This window comes from Rousettus aegyptiacus, unplaced genomic scaffold, assembly GCF_014176215.1.
Source record: "Rousettus aegyptiacus isolate mRouAeg1 unplaced genomic scaffold, mRouAeg1.p scaffold_m13_p_3, whole genome shotgun sequence".
In the NCBI taxonomy this organism is placed as follows: Eukaryota; Metazoa; Chordata; class Mammalia; order Chiroptera; family Pteropodidae; genus Rousettus; species Rousettus aegyptiacus.
Genome location: NW_023416306.1, coordinates 107488468 through 107505637, shown reverse-complemented (window position 1 = coordinate 107505637; position 17170 = coordinate 107488468). Strand labels below are relative to the sequence as shown.

Sequence of the window (17170 nt, the reverse complement as noted above, 5' to 3'; positions counted from 1 at the left end):
AAAAATCAGCATTAACATATACTTTCTCTTCCCCCTCACAGTTTCCCCTACTATTAACAGACAAACAGAAAGAATTCAACACATTCATAAGAAAATCAATTACAAATAGAAAAATTAAAAATTATAGTAGAGAAACCTAATAAACACCATATTAACCAAATGATCAAGTTTTGACATCACCAGTAATGAGACAGTTATCATGTTCTTCCTGATAGAATGCACTGAGAAGGATACACATCATTTTTGTACATAAATGATACTAAAATACATAACCAAAGTCTAATCATTAGGGGAAAAAATCAGAGAAGTCCAAATTTAGGAACATTTTATAAAATAACAGACCTATACTTGTTAATAATGTCACAATTATGAAAGACAAAGACTAAATTAAAGGGTACGCAGATTAAAAAAGATTAAAGAGATGTGACTAAATGCTTCATATGATCTTGATGGGGATCCTGAGACAGACAAAAATTGTGTTTTGTTGTTTTAAGGACGTTAATGAGGTAATTGGTGAAAGTTGGATGTAGACTGTAGATTAGATATTAGTGTAGTTTCAATGCAAATTTCCTGGTTTTAATAAGTATATTAAGTCCTTGTAAAAAGAATGTTCATGTTTTTATTTCTTTTATTTATTTATTTATTTATTTATTTATTTATTTATTTATTAGCAGAAAAGAAAAGCTTTATTAGAAGGGAAAGAACATTTGCAGATACAGAAGTGTGTCTGAGCAGGAGAAGCGTGCTCAAAGTCCTGTTCATGTTTTTAGGAAACACCTAGTGAAGTATTTAGGGGTAAAGGGGCAACATGTCCGTAACTCGCTCTCATACATTCAGGAAAAAATAATTACATATTTCTCTATAAATGTATGAATAAAGTGAATGTGGAAAATGTTAATGTTTAGAGATTCTATTTGAAGAATATATGGAAAATCTTTGTACAATTTTTTCGCCTGCTCTGTACATCTGAAATTATTTCAAAATGAAAAGTTAAAAAAACAATTTCAGCATGGTCATTTACTGTGTAGATGTAGGTGTGAACAAAACCAACCCCAACTCTGTGTCCTGGATTTCTTTAAGTTTTCATGCTGTGGCTTTTGACCAACTTTACTGTCCTTAGTAAAACATACCAAAGCCTTCTGGTTGATGATTATCTGTGTTCCTTAAAATGTAGCCATAAATATTTTTGTTAATAATAGCTGGAATGACAACTGAGGTAAATATCAAACTGGTAATAGTATCAATTATAAACATTCATCTATCATAACACCACCAGGAGATATGGCCCCTGACATGTACTGCATTCTTTGTCCCTTTGTCTTATTAATCATTAGTACTTGTGTTATATGATTTAAAAAGTACTGTAACAGGAGTTCGTTAACAGAGAATCATTTGTGTGGAACTCCTAGGTCATCTTCCACTCGGATTCTACATTCCTGTAAGCAAATTACCCTATAATAAATTCTGTTATATTCTATGGAGTTGCCTGCATAGCTCCTCAGTCTGAAAATACCTTCTTGTTGTGGTGACCATTACACCTTTTCCCCACCACGAGACATTTACTATCTGTATGAGTTATTTAGCTTTGCAGATAATCAGTTGCCTCATTAAGTACAGGATATTATACTCATTCACTTTAATTTATAAAATTTGCTGAACTCTACTTTGTCTGGCACCTTGTAAATCACCAGCCATACACAGGTAAAAAGACCTGGTTTCTGCCTCTAATTTAGTGGGAGAGACAAACAACAAGACTGGAGTTTTTAATGAAGAGTGATTAATGTTAATTCTCAGGGTGGTTTCAAGAATTAAATTAAATTAATAAAAATAGGCTTAATAAAATTCCTGATATACCATAAAGTTAATTCCATTTCCCCTTGAATGACCACAAACTACAAGGAAATTTCTTTCAGTCCTCTAAAACAAGACATTCTCAAATAGCCCACTTTGTAGCCAGCTCTCAGATTTCTGTCTTTCATCCTGGGACAGTGACTTGCCACAGCAGTCCTTCAGTAGATGTGCATTACATATGGATGTTGCAATCATTGCTTGACACCCTCCTAAAGGAATCAGAAAACAGTTGGTGCCCTGATGCTGGCTGCAAGCCAGTGTGCTTTGTAGCATGTAGGCACAGCCATTTCTGCACTATATTTCGAAATGAGAATTGAACAGCAGCCACACTGGGTCCTGGTGTGGCAGGCAAGGAGTCAGAGTGAGGAGCCAGCCAGAATCATCAGGAAGTGATGCAGGATGGGGCAAATTCCCCTGAGTGGGGACTCAAGCCCTACAGCTAGAGCGGGAAGATTCTTGGCTCCTAAAAAATTCAAGAGCGAGCCAGAGTTGGAGGCAAAAGTTTATTAGAAAAGGAATAATGTTCCACAGACAGAGTGTAGTCTCCTCTCAGAATCAAAGAGACTCCTGAGTATTGGAAAAATTGAATTTATATCTGTTTTTTGTTTTGTTTTGTTTTTGTTTTTGTTTTCGTGGTATGGGTATGTAGCATTAAAAGTATGAGTAAATAGTAATCTCAGCAGGAATCTTCCTTTGTTCTGTGGGTCCCCCATGATCTGGCCCTAGGGAATAAAGAATGGAATGAATGGTGGGTTTATTTTGTGTAAGGTACAGGTTAAAGACTTTGTTTTCCTGTTTTCCTTTCATGGTATGGGTAACTGTTAATGGTGAGCAATATCTGCAAAAATCTTTGTTCTGTATGTTCTTCCTGATCTGGCCACATGGCTGGTCAACCAGGCTCTGTGTCTAAGAAGCATGTTGCAGGCTCTGAATACAACCTGGTTTAATACTTTGTCAATTTGTATAGTTCTCATGCCTCTTCCCTGTATCAGAAGGAAGGAAGCAGAGAAGCTCAGGGCTTTCCCTATAGTTGGTAGCCATGAATCCATCCCTCTTCAAGAGGTTGAGCTACCTTGCCTTTACAAAAACTGCCATGGTGACCAAGGAAGGATGTTTAATAAGTTGCTTCTAAATAATTTTTTTTTACTTGATTTTCTCTTATTCATTGTAAGTTCTGCTCTTTCACTGTGGGCGACTATGAAAGGTTTAGATTCACATAGAGGACACAATTTTTTTTTTTCCTTTGAAGTGATGGGGGTATGGGAAGCACTTTTTAAAAACAGATTTATCGAGATACAATTAGCATATGGTAAAATATACATATTTAAAGTGCAATCTGATAAATTTGACATATCTATACACCCATAAAAAGAATCGCCACGATAAAAATATTGAGCAATTATCTACCCAGCTGCATACTCAGGAAATGCAGAAAAGGAAGGAAACTGACCCAGCATGTGGGCCCTGCCCAGACATGTAGCAAGAAGAAACTAGAGAATGGCATATAGCCATGATGAGCTTTAAAGTAAAGTTACCACACTCATAAATAAAACATGCCCAGTGAGACTGTCCATTCAGATGAATGATGCCTTCTTTATTGTAATTAGGAATACAATAAGAGAGTGGAAAAGGAGATAAGCATGAAGGGAGGAAGGAGAGAAAACACCTTCCCACCTATGCTCACTATAAGTAACAGCAAAACTCAAAGTATATGTGAAATTATTGAATCATTTGCAGAGGTATTATGCTATGGGACCCCTAGAAAATGGTTCCCAGGAAATAGTGTCGAGATGCTTCCAGGTGTGCCACTGTCTCGTCTTTGGGAAGTAACACTTTCATTCTGTATCTTGTATGCAGGACCTCCATCATAAATCATGAAACATGCATATGGAGGGCTGTCCCACATTCATGATCAATTCCCAAAAGTAATATTGAAGTGCTTTCTGTCACGGACAAACATATTCAGAGCCTCTAGTGTTCCCACTTGCACTGGGAATTGAGGTCTGAATCAGTCTAAAAAGACAAGAGCAGGGATCAGAAGAAGGTTTTTGTTTCACAGTTAGAAAGCTCATGTCAACCAATGGTCATTGGTATCAATTCAACACCAATAGGAATCCCCAATTCACTGGATATGGTCATTTCTGCCTTCAAGCAGATAACCATCTTAACATGTTAGTACCTCCATTTTATAACTAATCTGCCTAGGTTAGTCTCCTGGGATGGGTTAGTACTGCTTTATTTGCATTGTAGCAATAGTCTCCCTATAGAACAGAGACCTCTGGTTTGTCTCCAGATGACTGTTCCCCTCCTTGGTTATGCCTGACCCCCTCCAGAACAGAACTCCATCTTTCCTTCCCCAGTATCCTCCTATTCAGAGCACTTTCCCTCCCCACTGGTTCCCTAGCTGTGCAAGTCTGCACCAAGACCACTTGTCACCTATCACTTTATTCCCCAGATGGAGGCCCCCAGTTGTCCTATGACCAGTATGAAAGATAACATGAGTGGAGCCATATTAAAATAGAACTAGAGTAGTTATTTTAGAGAAACTGCCCAGCACGTCTTATTTTACTTTATCTTCCAAACTGGACCAAATCACCATCATTCCAAGAAGTCAGTAAGAATAAGAATATCTTATTTGTAAAGACTGATGAAATAGAGCTTTGCTAATGACCAAATCACTAACCAATAAATGAAACATAATTCTAGCTGAATCTCAAGCCAATCCATGAAGGACAAATCTAACTCTACCTCATCTAGCACCAAAGGACTCTTCTTTAATAAGACTTACCTTATCTTCCTCCCTTTTCCCCATATAAACCCTGAGTCCCTCTCCTGTAAAGGGTCAACACTATTTGAGGTTTTGCCTGAATTTGTTCTTCTGAATTGTAATTATTTTGGATCCCAAATAAATGCTTGCTTCTTGTTTTTGCTTTTTATTTTTAGGTTAACACCCAGTCAGTGCCAGGAGCCAGAAGCCAGAGCTGGTGAATGTGCAGATATAGACACAGCAAAACTCCAAGTAAGCATTCTTTGAAGTTCCACTAAAGTGTTTTCTTAGCACTAGCAGGAGGGAATAGTTTCCTTTTTCTCCTCCTCCATTCTCAGTGCTAGTAAGGAGGGAGATCCCCATTACCCTAGAAATTCAGAGATCTGGCCCCTCTCACCTGCAGGCCTTTGTAGACAAAAAAAGGGGCCACATGCTAAAGCTGAAAAGCTCAGGGAGGCCAGTATGGTGGGTCCTACAAACTCAGACAGCAAAAGTAATTACATAGGATGGTCTGAACATAAAAATTCCTAACTAAAAGCAGATCATGGTGGGTAATCACATCGTAGGCCTGTAGCTTCCTTGACCAAGGTCAATTTTTACGTTAAGTAAGCCTGCCTATTGTCTTTTTGCATTTAAGATGACATACCTTTGAAATGTCAGAGTAATCTCATTTTCCAAACTTCTCATAGCACACCCATAGCACCAGAACACAAGACCATAGAACACCTCATCGTTATCTTGTTCCCTTGCTGTTGGAGAGCTTGGAGTTCCAGTGACCACGTTCTTGTCTTATGCCCTGAGAAAGAATTAAGAAGCAAGATGACAAGCAAGCAGGAAAGCACAGGTTTATGAAAGGGAAAGTATGCACTCAAAGGGAAAATGTGGACAAACTCAGGGAGAGAGAGAGAGTCACGTGAGGATGTCTCCATTCTGGACTTTTGTTCTTCTTGGAGATAGAGCCCAGAAATGTGGTACTGATGAAACTTCGTTGTCTCCTCCCAGAAAGTGGGGAGCTCAGTTTCCTGCTCTTTCTTCCTTTCATGGTGTTTCCAGAACTGCTATGGCATCAGGCGTGTGATGGGAGCCACAGTATCTGCAATGCAGATTATTTTATAATGATATAATTAGCCAAAGGTCATAGCTTAACCAAAGATATGTAAGCTGGTAGAGACTGGTTTGGGCCTATCTCCCCTTGCTGGGGCTAAAACAGAGGGAGGTCAGAAGAAAGGAAATTTCTGGAATCATATCCTGGAGGGCATGGGGACATGCCTGGGCAGTCTATCCTACCTCACCCTGAATACCACCTCTATGTGCTGTAAATGTTAATTATTAACTCTCCTGTACCCACCAATGTAAAAGTATGTGTCTGTTTTACTTTTTATTCAATCTCAAAGATTTCCTTGTGTTGCTTCCTCCCACCCCCTTAATCTACCACCAATGGATTTCTTATAACCCTCTGTACATCTCCTCTTTTGATTCTAATATATAAAATAAACTGCAAAATTGACATTCTCCAGAGCATTTTCTCAATTTGTTGAGATTTTGCTTTCTGTCAGTTGTCATCAGTTTGGTTCCAATAGACTCATAAACTACATGTTTGGGCGTTACTTGTATCAACACCTTCCTCTTGATACGGATGACTCCAGGGCTAAGAATTTGCTTTACATACTTCCAGCATTTAAAACTGTAATATGTAAAGACAATGACAGAACTGATCAAACTGACTGGAAGAAAGGCCTTTCTCTCCCTGTCCCTGTCTAGAGCCAGATGCAACTATAAACAGGGAGCCAAATGAAATGATTATGAGATGAAAGAAGTTGAGTCTAATCTTTTTAATGGCTGTAAGGAAGAGTTGCCAACAACTGAGTAAATCCACAGGCCAATTACTCTGGGAACCTGTGATACCTGCCAGCGAGCTCAGGGAGAGAGAGCCACAACTCCGCAGCATGTTGTAAAGCAGAGACTGGGAGATTTTTTTTTTCTTGAGTAGACTCTAGGGGCAGAAAGGAGACCTGGGGTCTACTCCCAGTTGTGCCACTATTTAGCAGCAGCTGTGAGCAAGTCACTGAACCTTTCTGAGATCCAGGTTGTTCCTCTGCAAAAGGTGGGGGTTAATTTAGATTAGGGGTGGCAAATGGGCGGCACATACACCTTTACCTCTTTCATGCCTTTGATAGAGACTATTGTTACCACGTGACTTTTCAGAAGTTTTTCTACAGCAGCCTAGGCAGGTACCTCCAATTAGAGTTGGTATACAAGCTGAAATCTAGTTATTTTCCCTCTAAAGTCCCTTCTAGCTTCTAAATCAAAGGTTCCAACTTTCAAAGCAAGAGACGATCATTTTTCTGATTTAGTAATAACTCCTCCAAAAAAAAAATGAAAATTAGGATCACAATTTCATACACTCTTCCTTTCCACCCTGAGGCTGAGCAGGGTCTTCCCGAGGTCTTATTGTTCTTCCTTCCATGTCAAAGATATTAGAATTCGAGCTTCAACTTCTGTCAGTTTACCCAGCATGACAGTGTTTCCTGTAGTTTCCTGTTATCTGAAACAGCCCACATTTGTTAGTACATGCAGACTCAGGAAAAGGTCCTGGGACTCAAAATCTACCTCACTAAGGGGAGGGCAAGGAAAAACTGAAGAAAGAGTTTGGCCACTCCAGTCTGGTAATTAATAGAGTTCATTAAGGAAAACTAACATATAAGGCATGGCTTGGGCAGCGGCGAGACAGAATAGATCCCTATGGCACTTGACAGGTGCCAGAGAATTACATAAGGCACAAGGTGGGGATAGTCATGGGCATTAGCTTGGGAATGCTATCAGGTACAGAAATTACTTTACTTGCTTGACCAGGTCAGGACGACAGACTATTCCAGGAACTAGTAAGTTAAAGAAGGCAGGTGAGGGGTCCTGATTTATGTTAGCGTGAACATTTATTATGATCAGAATGAACATCGATTATGATTAGTCTCTAAGAGGGGTTTGAGGGAAGCGACCTCTGTTCCGGTCCAGGTCCAGCACCAGGATCAGACAGGTGCAGTAACGTCATGAAACAGTGTCTGCTTTAAAACACTTAAACATTTATACTTGGCAAAGAATACAGTGAAAGGAATGATCTCAGGTTTCTAAAAGCCAAGAGTTAGAAGACAAGGCATTTAATGATTCTATTCACTACTCACCAAAGTGAACTCGATTTACAGTTCTCACTCCTGGCAAAAAAGCAATCACATTAATAGTAACCTGGACAGAAACAGCTTCAGGAATCCAGGTGGTTGCAATTAAGTTTTATTGAAAGAAGCAGTGAAGTGGTTGACATGGGGCCCACCTCGCAACCCACTTCTCATCCCCCAAACCACTCAGGGGCAAGTCTCAGGCCAGGCAAGTATGTTTGTGTTGGATAGGAGCCCTAACTTGAGTTATTTCCCTCAGGGCAAGGAAGAAAGGGGGAGAGGCAGGTGACACAATGAGGTGGGGCACCTCACTGCTAAGGTCTCAGGTGGAGACCTCTACTGAAGCATCAAAGTGGACCGGCACGTATGGGTTCCCGCTACAGGCCACGATGATGTGCCTCTTTTTCTGGCTGGTTCGGTATGCACAATTGGGGTATTTGGAGCCGGTTGTCAGGCGGCAGTCCGTGATGCTCATACTGGAGCTGCTCTGGTGGCAGTTAGACTGCCCATCCTTACAGGTGACCGTTCCCTGGAAGCAAACAGCCTGGACATCGACCAAGGGCTCGTGCACAAAGGTGTTCATTGGCTTGCACCATCCTTTTGTCATGTTCCGGCGCCTCATCATTTGGTTGCAGTAGCTGGAGCTGACCCTGGGGTAGCTGACCGGGTCCATGTGCTGCCGAATGAACTTCTTGGCTTGTGATTCCCTGCCCAGCAAAGGCTCAACCCATCCCAGTGCCAGCAGCACTAGGAGTAACAGTGGGAACAAGACCAGGGACTTCTCCTGAGCCATGGTGGCCTTACTCCCCTGGAGGAGCCTAGCCAGGAAATGGAGAAAGGAGGAAAAGCATCACTTTAGAGAGAAAGCCCCAGCTCCCACCTGTGGCCTCCCTGGGATACAATCTCCCTTCAGCTCAGCCAGAAAGACATCCCTATTCCTGTGAGATTTTCCAAGTAATGAGACACTCACATATACTCTTCTCCAAGAGCATTTGACTCCCACTAGCTACAGCAAAGAGGTCCTCCTCTCTAGGTGGCGACCTTGGAAGTGACCTAAAATCTTGGCAGTCCTGTCTTCGATTACCGGAGGCTTTTTAATCTAAAATACATTTGAAGAATAAAATGTATTTGTACCCAGTGCTCTAGTAGCTCAATAGAAGATCATTTTGAGTAAATAATAAGCCAAATTGTATCCCTGATACCACCATGACATCCAAGATCATAGCAGACAGAGCCCTGTTGTCCTACAATACAAAAGAAGCTCAACCCAGTGCCTGACGCTGGCATCATAAAGGGACACCATTGTATTCCAAAGAGAGATGCTGGCCTTTCCCAACGTGGGTCTGCTCCTTCTCCAACCCCATGAGTTCTCTGCAGCCTGAGTGCTTCAGACCAACCTCAGCTCTGCTTTCAGCTGATGTTTGCCTAGCTCAAGCTTTCTCTGTGTTATCCTCACCCATCCTGGCTCCCTCCTCTCCAACCCTCAAGCAAAAATAGTTCCTGCATTCATCTCTTGGGCCACTTACCGGGGTCTCTGTATTGGACTGTGGGAGAAAGCAAGCTGGAGGCCAGTTTCTACAGTCACTAGATCCCTAGGGTGTGGATCTTATGTAGATTACAAAGGGGCTTGGCTTCCAAGAAAAAAAGGGTGGGAGGAGCATCTTGGTTTCAGTCCAGAGGAAAACAAGGGCATTGTGAAGAAGTAATTGGGAATTATCTCTTTTCAGGGTTGCTGGGTCTTTGCCTACAGGAGCCTTTCTTACCACGTGAATCACCTCTCTCTGCATGTTCACAAGGGGCAGCAGAGAAAGCCACCATGGCACTGACTTTTGAACCCCCACCAAGCCCTTATTATCTCTTTGGGGGCCATTTTCACCAAATAACCCTTGGAAGTTAGCAAAGGGCATATAACTTATAATCACCGGAGAGGGAGGGAAGGGGAGGTCCTCTCTCCCCAGAAGTCCTGGAGTGGCTGTCTCTAGGTGGAAGGTTCTCAGATCTGGAGAGGGAGAGTGTCTGAACAGATTGAAGAAGTAAGCCTCTATCTGACTTCACCCAGTTCTGGCCACCTCAATACTCCTGAGGTGCTGAAGATGATTGCATGACAGTGATCACTCATCTTGTAGGTCAGAGTTGAGTAAAGGAACTACAGATAACCAAAACTCCAAGTCTCTTTTGGAGGAAAAATAGAGAACATCAAATTTCTTAGCAGGAGAATTCCCTCCTAGAACAGAATCTGTTATTGTTGGGTAACAATTTTGGTGCCTCTTACGTGAAGATTACTATCAAAAGTCCCTCTAAATTAAAATGGATCTACTTCTGACCTAACAATTGTACTGCTGGGTATTTATCCAAAGAAAAGCAAAACAATAATTCATAAAGATCTATACATCCCTATGTTCATGGCAGCACAATTTACAATAGCCAAGATATGGAAGCAACCTAAATGCCCATCAACAGACCAAAAGAAGTTATGGTTCATATATACAATGGAATATTACTCATAAAAAAGTGAAATCCTACCTTTTGCAACCACATGGATGGACCTAGGGGTGATTATGTTGAGCAAAATAAGTCAGACAGAGAAAGATAAATACCACATGATTTCACTTATATGTGAAATCTAAGGAACAAAAAGAACAAACTAATAAAAACAGACTCACAAATACAGAGGACAATCTAGTGATGGCCAGAGGGTAGGGTATTTGGGGCACTGGAAGAAAGGAGTGAAGGGTTAAAGAAGTACAAATTAGAAGTTAATAGGTGGTCACGGGGATGAGGAGCACGGCATAGGGAATGCAGTCAGCAGTAAGGTAAAGACTATGTGTAGAGTCGGATGGGTGATAGAGTAATCAGGAGGATCATTTCATAAACTATATAAATGTCTAACCAATGTACTATATACTTGAAACTAATAATAAGATAAAATATAATGCTAAAAAAACTTTCCAGAAATTATCTCTCTTGATAATCCCATAATGCATTAATATTATTGACTTTTTATCTGAGTCTCAGCAATTAAATTACCTGCATCAGTATCACCAGTTAAAAGTTTCCAGACCTAAATTCTCTTCCTAACCTACTTTCAGTCCATCACCCAAGTTTTTTTTTTAAACTAGAACCAAGGCAAAAAATTCAAGGTTAGCAGTTTTTCTTTACTCTTTTTTTTTTTTGATAAATATGTTTCGCCCTCTCTCTATAGTTGCTTAAAACAAGTTTGAATATTACTTAGCTACATGTTAATGTTTTTAGCCTGTACTTTTTTAGATTTTGTTGGAGACAGAATTCTAAAGATGTCACCATGCATTCTATTCCCCAGTTATTCAATCAAATACTAACCTAGGCACTGAAGGAACTTCGCAGATATAATTAGGGTTATTAATAAGTTGATTTCAAAGTAGGAAGATTATCTTGGATTTTCTGAGTGGGCTCAGTGTAATCACATGGGTCCTCTAAAAGCCAGAACAGTAAAAGAAAAGGGGAAGAAATCAAAGCATAGCTACTCAATATGCAGCTGCTGGCTTGAAGATGGAGGAGGAGGCAACACAGGAAGCCTGAGAAGAATTCTTCCAACAACCCGCGAGTTTGAAATAGGACCCTGCATCCCAGTGTGACCCGTACTGAATCCAGCCGCACTGTGCCGAACGTTTGGCCTACAGAACTGTGAGATAATGATAAATGAGTATTGTTTTAAATTCAAAAAAATAAATAAATAAAAGTCCGTCTAATGTAGAGAGGGGGCAAGAGAACTAAATGTTAAATCAAGCTCTATTCAGAGACTGTAGGATGCTGATCAGCCCTAAGGCCAGGACACCAGACCACGTGGAAACCCACAGAACAAAGGAAGATTTCTGCTGGGATTACTAACAAACCATTTACCCACACTATGAAGGGAAAACAGTCTTCGAGTCGTGCTCTGCACAAAATAAATTCATTCATTTATTCCTTACAGGTAAAACCATGGGGATCCTATAGATCATAGGCTGGGAATTGCCAGCAGGCTTTTCTCACTACACACTCTTAACCTTTCATACTATGTACCCTTACCATCAAAGGAAAATAGATAAACAAAGTCTTAAACTGTAATTCATAGAAACTAGGAATGATATAAATTGAATTCTCCGAACACTGGTGTTCCCTCTCACTGTCTTTTCTCTGTCCCTCTCAGTGTCTTTTTCTCAGTTCCTCTATTGTCTCTGTCCCTCTGAGCCTCTCTCAGACTCTATCTTTGCCTCTGAGAGAAGACAACACTCTGTCTGTGGAGCATTACCCCTTCTCTAATAAACTTTCTTTTTGACTCTAGTGCTAACGTGCACTTGAATTCTTTCCTGCGCTCTGTGGAGAAACCTTTCTCTCTCTGTGCAGGGCCACTCGGGGGAATCTGCCCCGTCCTGCATCACTTCCATACTCTGGATTTAAACGATCTCAGTCCAGACTCTGGATTAGCACCTTGAGAGCTGGGCAAGTTACAGAACTTCATTTATTTCTCTTCTCCTCAGTTTCTGGGTTTCTAAAATGGGGATAATAATATGTACCTCTTAGATTTGTTATTAGGACAAAATATAGCAAGATATGCAGAGCACTTAAAGTATGCTTAGAAAGACTCTATAAATGGTAGCCCTGTGATTGTTCACATACGGTGAGGTTCAGATCCTCCCAAAATGTACACACACACACACACACACACACACAAGAAATCTGTTTAACACTGGTGGTCTCTGAATTACTTTTTACGGGGGTCAGATCCAAGAAAATGCTAGGCTTTTGTTTTGCTAAAAACCTGAGCTGAAAATAATAGCCAGTTTCGAAATCCTGAGTAGGAAAGGAAAGAAGAGGAGAAAAGATAGGGATCTTGGAAGAACAGAATTCTTTAAAAGGAAATTTTTAAATTGGTTTTCACCATGATATCCAAGAACTTTTTAGTCAAGTCAACGTTATTTGCTAATGGGCATGAATTTGGAAGTGAAATGAGGCTAAGAAAGACATGGTATAGCAAGAGATTTTCATTTCATGTTCCTGTAGTTCATCAACCACCCCACCCTCCACCCATGTTTTATTTGTTTCTTAGTCTTTAAATAGTACTGTTATCATCTTGGGTGGTGCTGGGAGAAAATTTTTCCCACTCATTTAGAGGGCCTGAGAATTAACTGGCAAAAGGTTAACAAGAAACTAAACAAATTTTATTCATGTGCATATGAAGAAGCAGAAGAGGGTGGAGAGAGAACAAATTTGAGTGTTCAAGGCAAACTCCCAAGACCACATCACATTATGATCCCAGGTGTGGATGGAAAAGTGCAAGGAAGTGTATTTTTCTCCCCCTCCACAGAATGCCTGAAAATTAATCTCAGAATTCCTCCTAGAGCCAAAGGCAGCACAGGAATATTAAAACTATGCTACATTTGTGGGCCCTGGGTCCCAAGGAAACTCCTTAGAGATCAGCTGTGTGGCAAGGGCCCACCCATGTCTCCCCCATACTTTTCTCTCAAGTAGCTATCTGCTCCTCTCCTGAGTTAAGCACAGTTTTCTTGAGCCCTCTTCAAGAGTGAGGCTCTGGACTCTCTGGAACCAACTCCATGGAGGCAAAAGTCAGTTTAGGTTGTAGTAACTTGAAGACTTTATGATCCTATGAAGTTAAAAGGCTCTTAGGAAACAAACAGCACGGCTCCTAAAGCCTGTTGCGAGCTGTGCATTTACAGGCCTCAACTGAGAAATCCCTTCCCCAGTGAAACACTATACAATTTTCTTCCTCCTCCTCATAGCCCAACATTTCATCTCACATGACAACTACAAAAGGGCAAAAAGCTTTCAAGGCTGTGCAGGTTATTATTCCTGTTGATGATCCCCATTTCATAAGACCTCTCATTTCTCTTTCCAAGCCCATTTCACTCCCATGCATCCACTTACCCCCCCCTCCCCCCTTGTAGCCCAATTCCTAACAAACCACAGATCAGTACCTGTCTACAGCCTGGAGGATGGTTACCCCTGAGCTAAGCAATTAAATGAAGGACTTTGTTTTAGATCCAAGTGCTGAGAATCCTCCCCAATAGAAGCAGTTGTAATACAAACCAGACCTTGATAAGAGCTCTGAACTCCAGTACTGGTGAGGACAAGGTTATTAGGAAGCAATGGGAAAAAGGGGGTGTAATAAAAGGAATCAGCATGAACTGGAAAAGAAAAGCGTTCCAACATCTGAGCCCTTGTTTGAGGCCAACTAAGTACAGGTTGCACTTTCCCAGAGGGCACCTCTGATTTGTATGGGTACCACCAGATGGAGTCAACAGCTTGATCTCCAGAGAAGGGCCCTAGTCTCCCATCTTCCCCTCCCAGCCTCCTGACACTATAACTGTTCTTCTCAGTCCAAAGGACAGAACACATTCTCTCTGTGTCCTTTTCCTCTCCAAGTACCAGCCCTGGGTCTTCTTAAATGGAGTTCAGATACTGCCCAGGGCGTCTGAGGAAATATTGAGACTTGAGTGTCTGCAGTTCCTAATAGGAAAGTGCCTAATTACCTTTCAACTCTGTGGTTCAGTGATCTTTGGGTTTCATTCATTTTAGATTACTTCCCCCACCCTTCCTTTCTAGGTCAAGAACTTTGTGCCCCTTTCCCTTACCTAAGGGTAGCCCATTTGTGCCAGCTCTTCTGATAGCTTATCACAGAGGCATTAATTATTGACCAGGGCTCTTGTGTGAAAGAAAACAGCTGATAAGAGAGGAAGGCAGGGAACCTAAGGGACAGGGAGCCTGAAATCTGCATTCTCCACAAGAGCCGTAGATCTTGCCTTCTCCTGAGCAGAGCTAAGCCTGAAGTCCCCAACATTTCTGGCATCAGAGACCAATGCTTCTGTCAGAATCTAATGATCTGAGGTGGAACTGAGGCGGTGATGCGCTGAGGAGCAGCTACAAATACAGATGAAGCTTCTCTTGCTTGTCTGCTGCTCACTTCCTGCTGTGCGGCTCAATTCCTAACAGGGCGCAGACCTATACCAGTCCACAGCCCTGGGGTTGGAGACCCCTGAGCTAAGTAATTAAATCAAGGACTTTGTTTTAGACCCAAGTGCTGAGAATACTCCACGACAGAAGCAGCCCCTAGAGTTGTAATACAAACCACACCTCGAAAAGAGCTCTGAGCTCTGGTACAGGTGAGGACAAGGTTATTAGGAAGCAGTGAGAGAAAGAGAGTGGAATAGAGGGAATGAGAGACATGTCAGACCAAAGATTACCGTGGGGAGGACTTTTAAGAACAGTTTTTGTTTTTTTTTTAATTGGGATAAGGGAAGGGCAATTTAGACAGAAAAAAAGGCTAGATAGAGAAGTAGATACAGGTAGCAGAGGGCTGTGTGTTTAGAAAATAGCGAGTTTCTCCACATAACTGGGAAGAGGTGAGGGAAAGGCACAGAGAAAAAACAGGCCTAAGTAGAAGTAGAAGTATTTTGAATGCCATGCAAAGGACTTCAATATGTAAAAGATATAGACAGTTACCTTGAACTCAAGGAATGGAAGGACAAAAGCCATGTAAGAGACCTTTTTACAGCCCTTCCATTATACACATGAGGAGACTGAGGGCCAGAGAGTCCCAAGGTCATATAGCACTTTAGGAGCAGAAACAGAAACCAGCCTCAGGTCCCTGACTTTCAGAGCAATGTCCTTACTACAACTACGCTGCCTAGTATGCCCTCGGGATATGCACCGAACGGGCTGCAATATCACATTGTGAAATTGATCTCTTCTTCTAACTCTGGATTTCCCCCAGTACTCCCACCACTCCTCCTGCTGTGAAGTGTCATGGAAGAAGGCAGGGATGGCTTTGCTGGCTGCCCCCACCTGTGGAGTTAGGGGAACTGGGGACTCGGGCACTTCCATTGGAACAGCTGGGGTGAGGGAAGAAAAGGCAAGGAAGACATAAGTGGTCAGGGCTCCAATCTCTCCAGTCCCTGGGCCTCATTTGTTGATACTTCTGGAAACCCTGAAGGAAGGGGAATCGTTTTAGGAGGAAAAGGCCCCTAGGAGTTTATCTTCTCCAAGCAGAATTCCTCCCTCTCTTTGAGAGGCCTCACATGCTGTCTCCCTTAAGAAAGCAAAGTCTTGAGAGAGGTTGTTTGCTTTGAAACGTTTTGAGTCTCACATTTTTCATGCTTTCTTCTTGGTGTTAACCATTAAGAAAGTTACAATGAACACAACAGCGCTTCTTTTCCCAAAGCTGGGAGATATTGTTAAGGGACAAACCATGTAGACGGGGAAGTCCATGCAGGCATATCAAGTGAAGAGAGTTCAGCCTTATCCAGTTTAAGGAAAAAGTCTCACATCTACTTAAGTGGAACCTTTATTGAGTCCCTAAGTCCAGCCTCCTGACCCCACTGGCTTACCTGCTTTGAGTTTTGGATTAAACAGTCCTCATGCCTTCTCTCTTGAAATCTGATCACGCCGGAGTTTCCTCTGCCTGAATAGAATATGGGTCTCACTTCTCCAGAAAGGCTAATCCTTAATCCCTCTCTGTTTTTTTGGTTCTGTCCCAAACTCAACTCTGATTTTATTTTTCTTTTAGCCATTTTATATCTCATAGAAGAGATAGAAAAGCAATCCTCAGCAGGGCTGTGGTTGTTTATGTGAGCAGGAGAGGGTATCCCCCTGTCAGCATGCACTGTGTGTGAGGACAACTGTGGTTGCCAAGCAACTCAGCCCCCTCAGCTGGACCTCTGTCAGTAGGTCACGTGGCTAAGTCATGCAAGATATCGCTGAGCCTTGCTAACGTTTTTTTGAGAAATGAAAGAGTGAAGAAAGATGATTTCTAAGATCTCTCCCAGTTAAAACATTTTGGATTTTTTTCAGTGTTTCTTCTTCTAATCATCTTCCTCTCAATACTTCCCAGGAAGAAAGATTGGATCTTAATATAAGATCATTTCCTTAAGACTTCAATCCTTTTCAGAGAGCCGAAGTTACTTTCTGGCTATATTCACCAATAAATTGCCTTTGGTTTAACTAAAAAACAAACTCATGCACACAGAAACACATATACACAAAAAGGGAGAAGAAAAGTTTTCACCTACCTTCCACCTCACACTCTGGAATTCCTGTCAAGAAACCAGCAAGAAATGGATTTTCACCCTAATATGGATTTTGAGTATTTTCACATTAAATAAAATGCACAAACTTCTATCTTCGTATTTAAATTTTTTAAATGTCTATAGTGTATTCACATTTGAAGAAGTTCAAAACTTTAATTATATTGCTGAGGTGGCATAAAGAATAAGCATTAAAATTTAACATACTAATTTATTATATGTTGATTTCTATAGTAGGAAAAAACGATGGTGGCCTGTCTGTAGTTCCATTATCAATTCATTGGGAAATAAAAAGTTTCAGGAATATAGTCTTTCAGAGACCC

The 17170-nt window shown here is 41.3% G+C and overlaps 1 protein-coding gene and 1 long non-coding RNA gene across 2 annotated transcripts; both read right to left on the bottom strand.

Annotated features, from left to right (window-relative positions):
- Positions 1-3446: 3446 nt before the first annotated feature.
- LOC107521169 lies at positions 3447-16525 on the bottom strand. Its single transcript, XR_001599505.2, has 3 exons — positions 16152-16525; positions 5265-5711; positions 3447-3864 (listed from the first exon to the last, which is right to left on the bottom strand). It is a non-coding gene; the product is annotated as an uncharacterized LOC107521169 (long non-coding RNA).
- On the bottom strand, positions 7874-8858 carry RNASE1 (ribonuclease A family member 1, pancreatic). The gene is made up of 2 exons (XM_016165627.2): positions 8759-8858; positions 7874-8606 (listed from the first exon to the last, which is right to left on the bottom strand). Coding segments are annotated over exons 1-2 (498 nt in total). The 5' UTR covers positions 8761-8858; the 3' UTR covers positions 7874-8110.
- Positions 16526-17170: the final 645 nt, after the last annotated feature.